This window comes from Helianthus annuus, chromosome 11 (genome assembly GCF_002127325.2).
Source record: "Helianthus annuus cultivar XRQ/B chromosome 11, HanXRQr2.0-SUNRISE, whole genome shotgun sequence".
NCBI classification, from domain to species: Eukaryota; Viridiplantae; Streptophyta; class Magnoliopsida; order Asterales; family Asteraceae; genus Helianthus; species Helianthus annuus.
In genome coordinates, this window is record NC_035443.2 from 189,702,985 (window position 1) to 189,716,569 (window position 13,585).

The window sequence follows — 13,585 nt, forward strand, 5'->3', positions numbered from 1 at the left end:
TTTCCTCAATTGGTTATAGTAATTCTTATGCGGACGATTTTTTTCATCATTAGCAAACCAAATCTGAGTGATAAGCAACATAAATTCAAAATAAAAAATGAACATATAAAACCTGAATAATCGAGGTACCAAACATCTTTCACACGTAATGAACCAAAATCCAAACCACGTCTACACCGAACGTACCAAATCGAAAACGTTCGTCTACACCGAAATCATTTAACCGTCGCCTGAAGCCAAAGCGAATGAAGCAAAATCGAACGAACCAAAGTCTAAAATCGTAGTCTTAAAATGGATTTCTACGATGTAGAACCAAAGAAGAACAGAATAAATCAGAAGATCTAATAAAAAAGTTCATATAGAAACACATGTTATCATGAACATAAGTATAAGAAGATGAATTAAAAAGTTCATAAAGAATCACGTTATCATGAACATAAGTATAAAAAGATGAACAAATGTAAATTTTACACTAAAAAGACACAATCTCGCTTCATAAGATATTGTGCAAATACACCCTAATAATCACTTGCAGAATGGCATAAACCATACAAAAACTAACAGAAACAAAGATTAAATCAATTTCCTCCCAATAAATGACGATTGCCCATAAAGAATTAGAAACCAGTTCCGTATGGCAACGTAAACGACATTGATTTGAAATTAAACAGTGATGTAAGAAACTAACAGACACTTGCAGAAATCACTGATATGGAACAGATCAATTTACCGTTGTTGTCAATCTAAATTGGGGGAAGGTATTGAGATTATTTAGGAAGGAATTTGGGGAAGTTAACGATGATGGCGATTCAGTATTTCGTTTCGGCGGGAGCGGTGGCAGTTATTGAAAAATTACACTCCATTTTATTTGAATGTACATTATAATATCATTTTATCAATTCAAACGGTGGTGTCATTGTTATATGAGGGCGCGTTTTTTGGTGATGCGCCAGTTTCAACATAATTGTAAACTACAATATCATTTTATCAATTAAAACAATGAACCGTTGTGATGGTTGGTCGCATCGGTTGAAGGTATAAGGTGACTCAAGTTGCTATTTGTTATATTATATAATTTAGACTAAAATAGCAAAAGTGACCAAACCTCAGGTACCAAAATGGCAGTTTACTCTTATTTTTATAAACTAGTAAAATATACCATTACAACAATAACTTAATAGAATTTTGCATGCATTAGTGTCTATCTATCCCATTTGAATCTGATTCACCGAGAAAAAAAGCAAGTTGAAGCAAGAATTTGGTTTCATTAACAAAGAATGTCCTAGTGACCGGATCATCTCTCTGTACTTTTCTTTATATCTCTCATTAAATTTAGACACAAAATACAGAATGACATCATAAAGTCAAGCCAAGACTATTCATTCTTCATCTTCAACTGGGGGAATTTCATTGAAATCCAGGCCCTCAGCGGGCAAGTCTGTGGTCAGCGGACCCAATATGCCGTCTGAGTTCAGTGTCAACCCACTCTGCAATGCAAACAAAATATGCTTCTTAGTTATTCTATGAATCACGTTAAACTTAATTCTGTAAAACCATACTTACCTCCGGCTGGAACCTAAGCATGTCCGCGCGTGCCATGGCTTCTGCTTGAGCGATTCTTTGCCTGAATGTCTGAGCCATCTCTTCTGCCTGTAACATAACAATAACATACATGCATCTCAAATTAACCACGAGTCCTTTATACATATGATATACTGATGAAGCTAAAGAAAGAAGCTGCTACCTTCTCAAAAACCAATTTGGGGTTACGAATCATGTCCCCTGGAGTCGGTTCCAGTTTCTTAGTAGATAGACTAACTCGGCCTCGCTCACGGTCATGGCTTAATATCATGACCTAACAAAAAATAAAGTTCCATTACATATAAACCATACTATCTGATCTGTGTTAAGATAAGATAACTGCAACACCTACCTTGAGGGTATCACCGGGTTGTAGGACGGTTGCGATGTCAGATACACGATCATGGCTGATTTGACTGACATGGAGAAGACCGTTGATTCCACCAATATCAATGAAAGCCCCGTACGGTTTCAAGCTCTGAACACTTCCAGTGACAACGGAGCCGATTCCAAGCTGTGCTTGGCTATCAGCCATGGCCTTCCGGTTGCTTAGAACAAGTCTTGATTGTTCTTCATCTACTTCCACAAACTTGAGTGGCAGATCCTTCTCAAGCAGCTCTTCTGCACTTGATTTCTGAAGTAAATGTTGTTAGATAAAGGTTGGCAGTCAAGAAACTGAGTATTATACAAAGTAAATTACTGACTGAGGAAATTTGAGAGAAGGGAACGAATCCGCGAAGGCCTTCAACAACAGCTACAATTCCACCTTTATTGGCACCAACGACCTTGCCGGTAACTACAACATCTTCAGCTTGCAGCTGCCTGCAGCGTTCCCAGGCCAAGTCATACTGAATTTGGCGTAAACTCAAAATTAAACTGTCATCATGTTCATTTTCACCGATAATAACAAATTCCTCGCGTAAACCTGGGACAATGCCTGCTTCTTGTACATGCTTAATGCCATGAATGCAGGCTTCCCTAATAGGCAAGAATGCGGATGACTTGGCAGTTAGATCAACAACTGCACCGTTGGCATCTACACTGAAAACAGTTCCTTTGACCTACAACAATGAAGAGCATCTCCTTTCTTTAAGAATGAATGAATGAATGTTTCTAGGCTTAAGTGTTTGATTGATTTCCCACAGCAAGCAAGCAAGCAAGAGTCTAATTTGAGATTACAAGAAATAATAAATAGTTGAAAAAGAAAAAATATTATTGATAACCACCAGTTAATGTTAACCTAACCTAAGAAAGGAAAGGGAGTGAGTACCTTGGTGCCGATTTCAGAATTGTAGTCATACTTTTCGATGGCAGCGTGAAAGTCTTCAACGGTGAAAGCAACGCCTTCGTAGGGGGAGGTGCGGCAGCGCTCGTAAGCCTCTTCGAACATCTCTTTGAGTTTCATTCGCTCTCTGGTCTGTGCGTTTGAGACAGCAACAGCAGCCTTGGTTGTGAAGGCTCTCTTCAGGTTGTGGTTGTTGTTGAAGGATGCTGCTGCTCTTGAGAGGCGTGTGTCGGAGAGAGATGGGCACCTCAGTCCACCAATCTGCTGCGCCAACGACACCATGGCTTGTGCTTGTGCTTGTGTGGTGAAAGAGATGAGGGAGGATTGATTGGGGTCGTCAGATAAGGTAGGTTGGTATGTCCGGTAAATCCACCACAACTCATTTATGTGACTTCTCATCAGCTATGGTGTTATCCAACCCACACCCTACCTTTACATCTCAGTCAAACCCTATATTTACTTTTACACCTTATTTATTATCCCGCCCATCTTTATCAACACTTACCAAACGAGATATCTATTCGTTCGTTAATTTTAGCTTTTAGGTAACCAACACTAACGTTCATGAACACAAACAAACATATATTAAAAGGTTATATAATACACTAATATTTATTAAATATATTATTACTTGAAACTTTTAATTATTTGAATAATATTCAAATTGAAAACCCTAATGAACTATTGAACGTAAACGAACATAAACGAAAGTGTTACCGAACATTCACGAGCATAAATGAACCAGCACAACATCTGTTCATGTTCGTTGAACGAAATTTCTTGTTCGTGTTCATAAGTTTCCCCCTGTTCATTATCTCAGCGGCCCTAAGCACGCGAGCCTACTCAAGTGCCCCTTCGTGACGGTGTTCACTACCCACACCCTGCAAAGGGGCACGGTTCGCGCCCTCAACCAAGCCCACAGCACACAGCCTAACATCCTAACTTTTATTTTATGATCTAACAACTATAACTAATTGAAATATGATAAATGTACATATATATTATCATCACCAAATTGTTTGGAATATGTAAAATATCTTACGATGATATAGTGGGTGGACCCGTTTTAATACTTTTTTTAACAGCCTTTTTAGCCCGAACTCATTTTTACTTGAACTCATTTTTCAGTCGAACCTAGTCCAAGCCAAACACTCATTCCGACACCCAACTTGACTCACCCGTTTTGCAAGACTTAGACCCAAAGTATAGAATTGGTTCATAAAAGTTTGGTTAGTTTCACGTAACGCTCTAGTTTAGCTTAGTTACAACCAACTGGGGTGTCCCAGTTGGCCAGTCCCACCTCTACTCTTCACAGAGACCCGGGTTCGAGTCCAGGTAGGGGGTATTCTGCCACCTTCTTCCCAGAGGGAAACAGACTCAGCTCGGGATGGGGTATTCACCGCCAGACAGCATTGGGACGTTGCTAGCTTGTGGAGTGGGATCACTCCAGCGGCCGGGAGGTCCGTGCAATAACCCCCCCTAGTTTAGCTTAGTTACACATATTGAGGGCTGTGGTTGTCAAAATATGATGGTTTCAAGGTTCTTGACCGTTTGATTGGTGGTTAACAAGTAGAGGCGTCTCTGAGAATTCACGTATCTCGCTCGAGCTTGAAAAAATGTGTCATTCCGTAATGTTTTACTATTATTTAAAAAAAAAAATCAATTTAGTATTGGGTTCAATAAACCTAATGTCAAGTGGGCTAAATTTTAAACCATAAAAAATGATTTGCAAATGGGCCTATATTGGAATTGGTATGTGTTTACTATTAAAAAAATAACATATATACATCGGTTTTTTTCTTAAAAATCACGTGCCCTTCAAAATCACGGGCCTTGTACGAAGGTCCTTCTTACACACCATCAAAGCCACCACTGTTAACAAGGAACCTTTAAAAGAGGTTTTTTTACCATTCAAAATTTCACGAATTAGGCCTATATCTAATAGTAACCAGAATGTTATTTTCAACACCAAAATACTTTGTTTCTCTTGTACTAAGAGTATTTACATTAGATTCCTTATCTATATTTCATATAACTATACTAAAAATTATTACTTTTTTTGTTTCTTCTTTTTAATTAAATACTATTTTATACCTTTATCATTACATTTGCTCTCTACTCTACTCTACTCACAACCACCTTTAGAAATATTAAAAAAATTATAAGGGATGAACAATGTTTCTCATGTATTTTACAGATAAACAGTTATATAACTTATATTCCCATATATTCTCTCTCTTCCACTCACGACCACTCAAAACTACTCACAACCATTCTTCGTAAATATAATTACCTCACTCACATAAATATAAGGGTTCCATTGTGAATGCTCTAAATTACCATATATTTGAGTTTTTACCGGGGCCGATTCATGGAAGGGCCCTGGGCTCACTCTCCCATGGGCCTCCAAAATTCTTAAGAGTTATGAGGGACTAGTTTTTACGATTTCTATTTGCTTGAAATGCTTAAAACCCCATAAGTTTAACCACAAACCCAAAGCACAATCTGAATTGAATGGTGGGTGTAAACTGAAGCTCAAAACCAATGTCCTCTCAACATCAGTTCATTCCCACCTCCTTAAACGATGCTGCAACCAGCAAGAATATGATTTTATTTTGGATACAAAAACAAACACAGACACAACAATCTTAAATACATGATGATTAATTAAGCAAAAGAAAAAAAAATGGTTGGTATCAGATGTTAATGGGTTTATCATAAGTGGCCATGGCAGCCTCCTTCAAAGCCTCACTCAATGTAGGATGAGCATGGCATGTGCGCGCAATATCCTCACTCGATGCATCATAACTTATCGCCAAAGCAGCCTCGTGGATCAACTCTCCAGCGTTGGATGCCATGATATGAACCCCAAGAATCTTGTCCGTTTCTTTTTCAGCTATCACTTTCACCAGCCCTTCCGCATCATCAATGGACTTGGCCCTGCTGTTTCCCATCATGGGGAACTTCCCTACCCTGTAAGCCACCCCCGACTCCTTCACCTGCTCCTCCGTCTTCCCCACAGACGCCACCTCAGGATGCGTGTACACAACGCCTGGAACCTTGTCATAATCCACGTGCCCTTCCTTTCCAGCAATGAACTCAGCCACTGCAATACCATCATCCTCTGCCCTGTGAGCCAGCATAGGCCCAGGAATAACATCCCCAATCGCGTAAACCCCTTTCACATTCGTAGAAAACTTTCTGTCCACAGGGATTCGCCCTATCTTGTCAGTTTCCACTCCTATGTTCTCCAACCCTAGTCCAGCTGTATACGGAGTTCTCCCAGCAGAAACAAGAACCACATCCGCTTCCAGCACCGTCTGATCACCACCACCCGCTGAAGGCTCAAGGGTCAACTTGACCACATCACTGCTACTAGTGTCAACACCCATCACTTTAGTATTAAGCATGAATTTCATCTTCTGCTTCTCCAAAGAGCGTTGAAACTGCCTCCGGATCTCACCATCCATCGTAGGGACAATTACCGGAGCAAACTCGACAACAGTAACTTCCGAACCAAGGCGGGCCCACACAGAGCCCATCTCCAACCCTATATAACCAGCTCCAATAACTATAAGCTTGTTGGGTATTTGTGTTAAAGCCAGAGCACCTGTGGACGACACGATCCGCTTCTCATCGATGGTTATCCCGGGTAGCCCTTTGACATCAGAACCGGTTGCAATTATAATGTTTTTGCCAACAACAGTCTTCTTCTCCCCTTGTTCTTCTTCTTCTTCAACAGAGATCTGGGAAGGCGACAGGAAGGTGGCGGCGCCTTTGACATAGTTAACTTTGTTCTTCTTGAAAAGGGCTTCGACACCTTTTGTCAGGTTGAATACGGCTTTGTCCTTCTGGGCCATCATGGCAGGGAGATCTACTTGAACATCACTACACTTTACGCCATGGTTTGCAAACTTAGTTTTGGCTTCGTGGTACAAGTGAGAAGAATGAAGAAGTGCCTAAACAAACAACCAATCAGATGAGATGAGACTAGTAATAATGAAATTTTGATTATAATAAATTACTACCTTGGAAGGGATGCAGCCGACGTTGAGGCAAGTACCACCAAGGGCGCCACGTTTCTCAATACAGGTGGTTTTGAGGCCCAGCTGAGCAGCCTTGATCGCCGCAACGTATCCACCGGGGCCTCCTCCGATTACAACGACGTCGTTTACCTCAGATTCCGAGGCGAATCCTCTGTACAACGAATACCTCAACACATCTCTCGTCGCCTTTCTCCTGAACAAATTCGCCATCGCCATAGTCAACTTAAGAAGAAGAAGATGGTGGTGGGTGTTAAATGTCTATGTTTAATTCCCTTTGTTTTATTTTATTTTATATAATAAAAAAACCAAAGATGTTGATGAGCAGCCAGCCAGCCAGTTTCTCCCTTTTTATATTAATATTGTTCCTCCCTCCCTTAATTTGCATGCTGACGGGGAGCCTAGGATCCGCGCGATGTCCTTTTTGGTCAATGTTATAACTGAAATAAACTTCACGTTTTTTCTTTTTTAAAATGATAATAATAATAATAATGACGTAGGATTGACTCAATTGAGGGAGAGGGTCTAGAAGTCCTAACTTCCATTCATTTCCACCTACTTGAACAAACGTAGAAGCCAGTTCTAAAAAAAAAACAGGGACGAAAGAGAAGAAAAAAGGTACTTCTTCAGTTCTTCTTGATTTTCCATATGGCTTGGAACTCCCATTCCCATATTTTTGTTTTTCAAATTTCTTTTCTTCATACTATAAAAAATATTAGGAAAATCTTGAAAATGGCTTCTTTCTAAAATCGTCACATCTCAAGTTTTGGAAGAGACGCTTTATTGATCCAGGTGCACAGGAAGTGTCATTTTAAGAATAATTATTAAGTTGTACTGTCATCCAATACAAACATGACACGTGGTTGTTTGTTGTCTTGATAAGTCTCCCAAACGTTTCCCAGGAGTCTACAGACATCTCCCAGGGCCGAGTAGTCTACAGACGTCTTCTAGATGCCTTCCAGTTAAAACCATCCACGTGTCTCCGTCCTATTGGACGACACTATAACTTGCTAATCATTGTTAAAGACTTGTCTTCACCAAGTGATGTAAGAGATTAGCCAAACATGGCCTTTGATTGACAAGAACTCTTACGTTCAATCTTGGATCCCGAGACTACTACACACTCTAAAGATGAACGATGGATGATGGTGGTGGGTGTTGGTGTTATAGTGGTGGTGGAGTGGTGGCAAAGTGGGAGAGAAGTGGTTTGCCAAAGGATGCATTTGAAGTGAACCAAGCACCCCTATTTATAGTCAGAACAGAGCCCGGCCACGGCCCCGTGTCCACTGGGCACGACCCGTGGCCATCTTCTTCTCTTCCTTCATTAATTGCATCTGTCAGCAGAGGGCCTCACACAACCCCGTGGCTTCTTGACACGGCCCCGTGGTCAACTCTTTGTTGTACTATCAAGATTATGCAAATCTAAGAGTTGACCACTGTCACACCCCGAAATATCAGAGCATGGCGTGACTGGACCGGTATCTTCATTGCACAGCGGAAGCCAAAGGTTAAGACTTCTAAACAGTGAACGCCTGCTAGGTACTCGAATTTCCATGGGTTCTCCTATTCCAACCGTTCCATAGTTTTGATAATGCTACCTGAGAAAGAACATGCGAAAAAGTCAACATAAAGTTGAGCGAGTTCATAGTTTGTTTTGAAAAGATTTAAAATAAATCTTTTTGATAACCGGTTTCAAAGTTGTTGAGAAAATATAGTAAAATTATTTTCTTGACATGATATATGAAAGTTTTGAGTCTAGCCCATGAGAGTCTTTGTAAGTAGGACCAACTCGTCCTCTTACTTGTACATAAGTTGAAAACGTTACCAATGTTTGTAAATCCATGTATTTGTGAGTTTGTGTCAAATGAATCTTAAAGACATTTGAAAGTTTAGCTGTCGAAATCCGATATGTAAAGCGTAAATGAATATGTTGATCACTAATGTGTAGCTAGGACATTAATATGTGTGCCGACATAGGAAGCCACCAACCCGTAAGCGATTTAGTACCGGTCCACCCGGCGAGGGTAACAAAGGAAACTCCATGTGGTCACACAAGGACTCGTGAGTGGGGCTCGCCCTGTACCCGATAGATCTACCCCCTTTGTTCCGTGGTCTTAAACAAGATTAATGGTGCTTTAAGTATCAGCCTATTCGCACGTGATCTACTAATTCATTTTGTTGCTTAACCATACCATAGTAACATGTATTTCCCCCTGAGAGTTATAAAACCGAAAACGTTTAAAAGAAAAGGGGAACATGAACTCACTGGGTGGTCTCGTTTTGCGTACGCAGACAAACCCAGTCTCGTTGTTGTAGCTAGGACATTCCCGTCTCTAGACATGAAAATCATGCACGTTTCGTAGATACGCGTGTGTTTTGTAAAACCGGTATGTTTAGTATAAAGCGTTAGTAAACCGTTTAAGTTCCTTGAAATCCATTCGTAAAACGATTTAAAAGTATGAGTTTTCGTTCATCGAAAAGTTGTTTGTTTTTGCAAAAACTTGCATGTCTTTCCACCCCCGAAAACATTTGTAAAAATGTAAAACTAGAAAAGGTGGGGGTTATGAACTCACCTTGACATTCCTGTGCAAAGCTAGCTTAGTGTGATTCCGTAGTGTCATTCCAAGAATGTGTATTTAGCTAGCGTGCAACTACGACATTCCTACAAAGGAATACTTATAAGTTTCTAATAAAACAACTTAGTTAAACTACGTGTCCGAGCTCTACCGAGTCGTTAACTAAACGACTCTACGAAGGTGTTATTATCTTGATTTGAAATAACCAAACTATGGTTATTTGATCCAATGTATGATCGGGATACACATTAAGTCTCGGAAACGACTTAGTTTCCGAGTGATTTAAGATGTACATATTTATATCTGCTTTTTTTTTAAACTAAACTCCCATAATATATATTCTAGTCCATTAAAGACTATTTGTATCCAAAGTCAAACTTGTGATAAAAAATTATATATTTCTTCGAAATATATAACTCTACTAGTTTGTCGAAAACATCATAAACTTATATATCTTAGTATAACCATTTTCCACAATAATTCTAATTATATATTTAAAACCATTTTTAGGTAAAAGTGCATATATCTATATTAAAGCCATATATTTTATCAAAAATATATAATATGACTAGTTTGTCTAACAAATATTATGTAACTTTTAACATACATATTCGTTTCACCATAAATATAAGTAGGGTCTAGATCCATCTTTTTTTTTTTTTGCACAAGAAAATACTACTATTTGAAACCAAAGTCAAATAATTTTTCCAACACTTCTTAACAAGTAAGTTATTAGCAAAAAAACTAGAAAATATATCATAACTTCCAACAAGTTTTGATCGTATATTTAAGTATAGATCCATGGGAGTTTCTTTGTCTGAGCATGTTTAATAATATCTAAATATAATTTAGTTCACAAAATATCAAACTAACAAGTATATTACTAAAAATATAACGTCACACAAACTAGTAAAAGCTCTTGTAAAACCTTATATATTCATATGTACATATTATCTTTGCAAAACCTTGTCATTCATGTTCTTATATTTATTTATAAAATAAATACACCAGATGGTATAAAATACCAATATTCTAGTTTACAAGATTTAAAGCTTTAAAATAATGTTGTCTTTCAACAATCACTGATTTGTTTTTAAATATCGAAGGGCATGCTTTTCTTTTCTTTTTTTTTTTTTAAGATCTAGTAAACTTGAACAAACTAATTTTGTGTAAGTCTTGAATTATGACATTTTAGTAAATTTGCTTAGCAAAACAGAGTACATCATGCTTTTTATTTAGGAAAAAGCCAAAGTATAAACTAGTGTATATTTGTGTTTAATCAAATATGTAAATATACACATATGTTGGATGTATGAAATAACTATAAAATGACGTTAAATTACTAGAGATAGTAAACTAAATCATACCAAGTTTGTTAAGCTGGAAGGCTAGGAGGGTGGTGCATGAACTTGTGAAATTATCCAATAATAAGAGTTGTGTGCTTCTTGTTTGGATTTTCTGTTTTGGGAGGGTGAGAGCCGAGATCTTCAAGGGTTTTGGTGTGGATTGGTTAAAAGTTTGTATAAGAGAACTAGGAGGTATGGGTTTTGTACAAAAGAAATCATTCACCTTAGATGGAGTGTAATTTTGTATCAAAGGACAGAAGTTGGTGAATTTGGAGCATGCTTCAATCGTTTTATACAAAAGTCAAGGAATAGTTTTGTTTAAACAAGTGTAGTCATATTATAAAAGTATGGCTTTTTCAATTTAACTAATAAATGAGTTCTTATGATTTGGAAAATAATATATACATGCTAGTTGTAGGGTATTGATAGCCATTAAAGAAAAAAAATAGGCTTGTAGGTTAATCTATTTATTTAAAGGATGCTTTAGTACAGGAATTTTCGCAATTAATTACATGTGAGGTTTAACCATTTTAGTAATTTGGTTTCTCTATGGGTTTGTTTTATAAAATGAAACCCCAGAAATACAAATATGAAATATCTGGCGTGTGGATATATATATATATATTCATATATATATATATATATATATTCATAATGCTTAAAAATGCTTCTCTAGCATTTTGATTTATATGTCATCGACGTTTGTGTTCGTCAAATCATATACGCATCCTATAGTGGTTTCTAAAATCGCCAATGCATGAAATGTATCCTTGCAGATGTTGCAGATGTATGGAATTTTTCTAGACATGTGATAACCCAATTATATAAATTATATAAATTTAAGTTTAACACGTATGAACTCAATGCAATCATGTTTAAACGATGTACGGATATTAAAGTTCGATTACGAACAAAATATGTCATAATATTTCAATTTTGAAGTTGATACACGAGTCTGATGCGTCTGTTTCATTGTCGGCGCGCTCCCACGGTCGCGTTTTGTGGCGTCTGAAAGCATGTTATTTCCGCAAAACCACATTCACATGTATAAGTTATACATATAAACTTCTTATTTGTCGGCATGGTCAGTATTTTGTCCGGTGTTAGTTCGTTATTGCTTAACGCTGAGCAGATTTCCCGAAAATCCTCATACGCGCACTGTAACAGCCGATAAGCGTTCCTAGGCATACCGGGAGCCTAATTAAGTTAATCTATGTCTTAAACACTACTTGTTATCGCCTAAACATTTGTTAATCGCGTAATTAGAAGGCTGTTAATTACATGTTGTCACAATCTCCCCCTGTTGCAGAAATTTCGTCCTCGAAATTTAGTCTATGTTATCTCCTCAGAGTTGTGTCGTTCCTAGGTAAGTCCGAATAACACCAAAGTGAATGACCGTGTAATCGAACCAAAACTTGTTCAGATTACGTGATTGCAAGAACATTTTGCATCAATAGGAACCCAATGATTTAACTGATTTTGTTCTAGAAATCGATGTCAAGTGAATGAGATGTTGTGATACTATCACCAATGTGACTAGGTTTACTCGGTTCAATAAAAGAGGAAATTCAACCAGTGGAATTCCAAATGAACGTTCACTAACTGCAAGTCAATTTTTTTGAAACGATAGAATTTACTACCAACGGAATCTAGCGTTGGTTGTTGCATAAGTGAAACTCGAATTCAACAAACTCAAATAAGTAGAATCATAAAAATAATTTGTCAACAATCGAACCGTTAAATGAATAAAATCAACGTGTTGCAAGGATACACCGAAATGAAATACAACCGAACCTGGTGTATCATCGTCTTAATACATAGTTGCATTAAGACTGTTTAAATGGTGAGTCGAACGAAAAGCATATGTAATTTCGCAGGAAACGATTTATCAAAATTAGCGCAAGCTACAAGTTTATATCGACGCCACAAGGTGTCGTAGTGAATGGAATAATTCAATAATAGCGGTGACCGAACAAGTATCATCGCGTTTGCAATCAAATGAAGGCTCAACGAAGTTAATTTTGAATGCTCGTTCCAACAAATATCAGAGGATTTTCAATTGATAATGAAACAAATAAACAATGTTTTCGAGCGAAGATGAAAGAGCAATAAATATCACAAAATGTTTGATCGATGCTGAAAGAACCGTTAAGAGGCACACCGAAATATGACATGAACTTGTGTACCATTGTCTTAACACACAATTGTATTAAGACTGATTTAATACGATAAATCAACAAGGCGGATTTAATATAATTAAACAAATAAATAAATAATTAAATCCGTACATGATGTGAGCAATGATTTTGGCGCAAGCTTCAAACTTGTGAAAAACGCCACCACAAGGTGATCGTGATCAAAGAAACGTTTCAATGAAGTCGAAGACCAAACAAGCATGTTGTGGTTCAAAACAAATGATGTGCTTGTTGGAATTATTTCGAATATGATGGCCTCAATCCATCATATGGGACCTTGAATAGAATATATATTACGAGCAAGTTCAACCAATTGAACTTGGTAGAAACACAATCCAACAATGATTGCGTGTATCAACAAGAAGATTTCGACATGGTTACAACGAAAACCATGTATGTGGCTAAAAAGAAAGGAGTTTCAACGAGTTACGTTGACTCGGTATCAAAGAGTCAACATTATGCAATAATATGGTTTATCTAGATCACAATGCAAGGAGTGAGTATAGCGAAATAATATTTGAACTTGATAAAGCAACAATTTCAAGTAAAGTCACATGCG

The 13,585-nt window shown here is 37.7% G+C and overlaps 2 protein-coding genes across 2 annotated transcripts; both read right to left on the minus strand.

Annotated features, from left to right (window-relative positions):
* Window positions 1-1,178: 1,178 nt before the first annotated feature.
* On the minus strand, window positions 1,179-3,300 carry LOC110891535 (30S ribosomal protein S1, chloroplastic). Its single transcript, XM_022139244.2, has 6 exons — window positions 2,852-3,300; window positions 2,286-2,642; window positions 1,934-2,215; window positions 1,745-1,855; window positions 1,564-1,650; window positions 1,179-1,487 (listed from the first exon to the last, which is right to left on the minus strand). Exons 1-6 carry the CDS (start codon window positions 3,263-3,265, stop codon window positions 1,380-1,382), a joined length of 1,359 nt encoding a protein of 452 aa, XP_021994936.2. The 5' UTR covers window positions 3,266-3,300; the 3' UTR covers window positions 1,179-1,379.
* Window positions 3,301-5,454: 2,154 nt separating this feature from the next.
* LOC110891536 (dihydrolipoyl dehydrogenase, mitochondrial) lies at window positions 5,455-7,232 on the minus strand. The gene is made up of 2 exons (XM_022139245.2): window positions 6,895-7,232; window positions 5,455-6,825 (listed from the first exon to the last, which is right to left on the minus strand). Exons 1-2 carry the CDS (start codon window positions 7,126-7,128, stop codon window positions 5,563-5,565), a joined length of 1,497 nt encoding a protein of 498 aa, XP_021994937.1. The 5' UTR covers window positions 7,129-7,232; the 3' UTR covers window positions 5,455-5,562.
* Window positions 7,233-13,585: the final 6,353 nt, after the last annotated feature.

Excerpts from the sequence above, each read along its gene's own strand:
- LOC110891535 (XM_022139244.2), bottom strand. The coding sequence starts at position 3,265 with ATGAGAAGTCACATAAATGAGTTGTGGTGGATTTACCGGACATACCAA. Across the intron at positions 2,643-2,851 it reads ATTCTGAAATCGGCACCAAG|GTCAAAGGAACTGTTTTCAG; the intron begins GTACTCACTCCC and ends TCATTGTTGTAG. Across the intron at positions 1,856-1,933 it reads AACCCGGTGATACCCTCAAG|GTCATGATATTAAGCCATGA; the intron begins GTAGGTGTTGCA and ends ATTTTTTGTTAG.
- LOC110891536 (XM_022139245.2), bottom strand. The coding sequence starts at position 7,128 with ATGGCGATGGCGAATTTGTTCAGGAGAAAGGCGACGAGAGATGTGTTG. Across the intron at positions 6,826-6,894 it reads TCGGCTGCATCCCTTCCAAG|GCACTTCTTCATTCTTCTCA; the intron begins GTAGTAATTTAT and ends TTGTTTGTTTAG.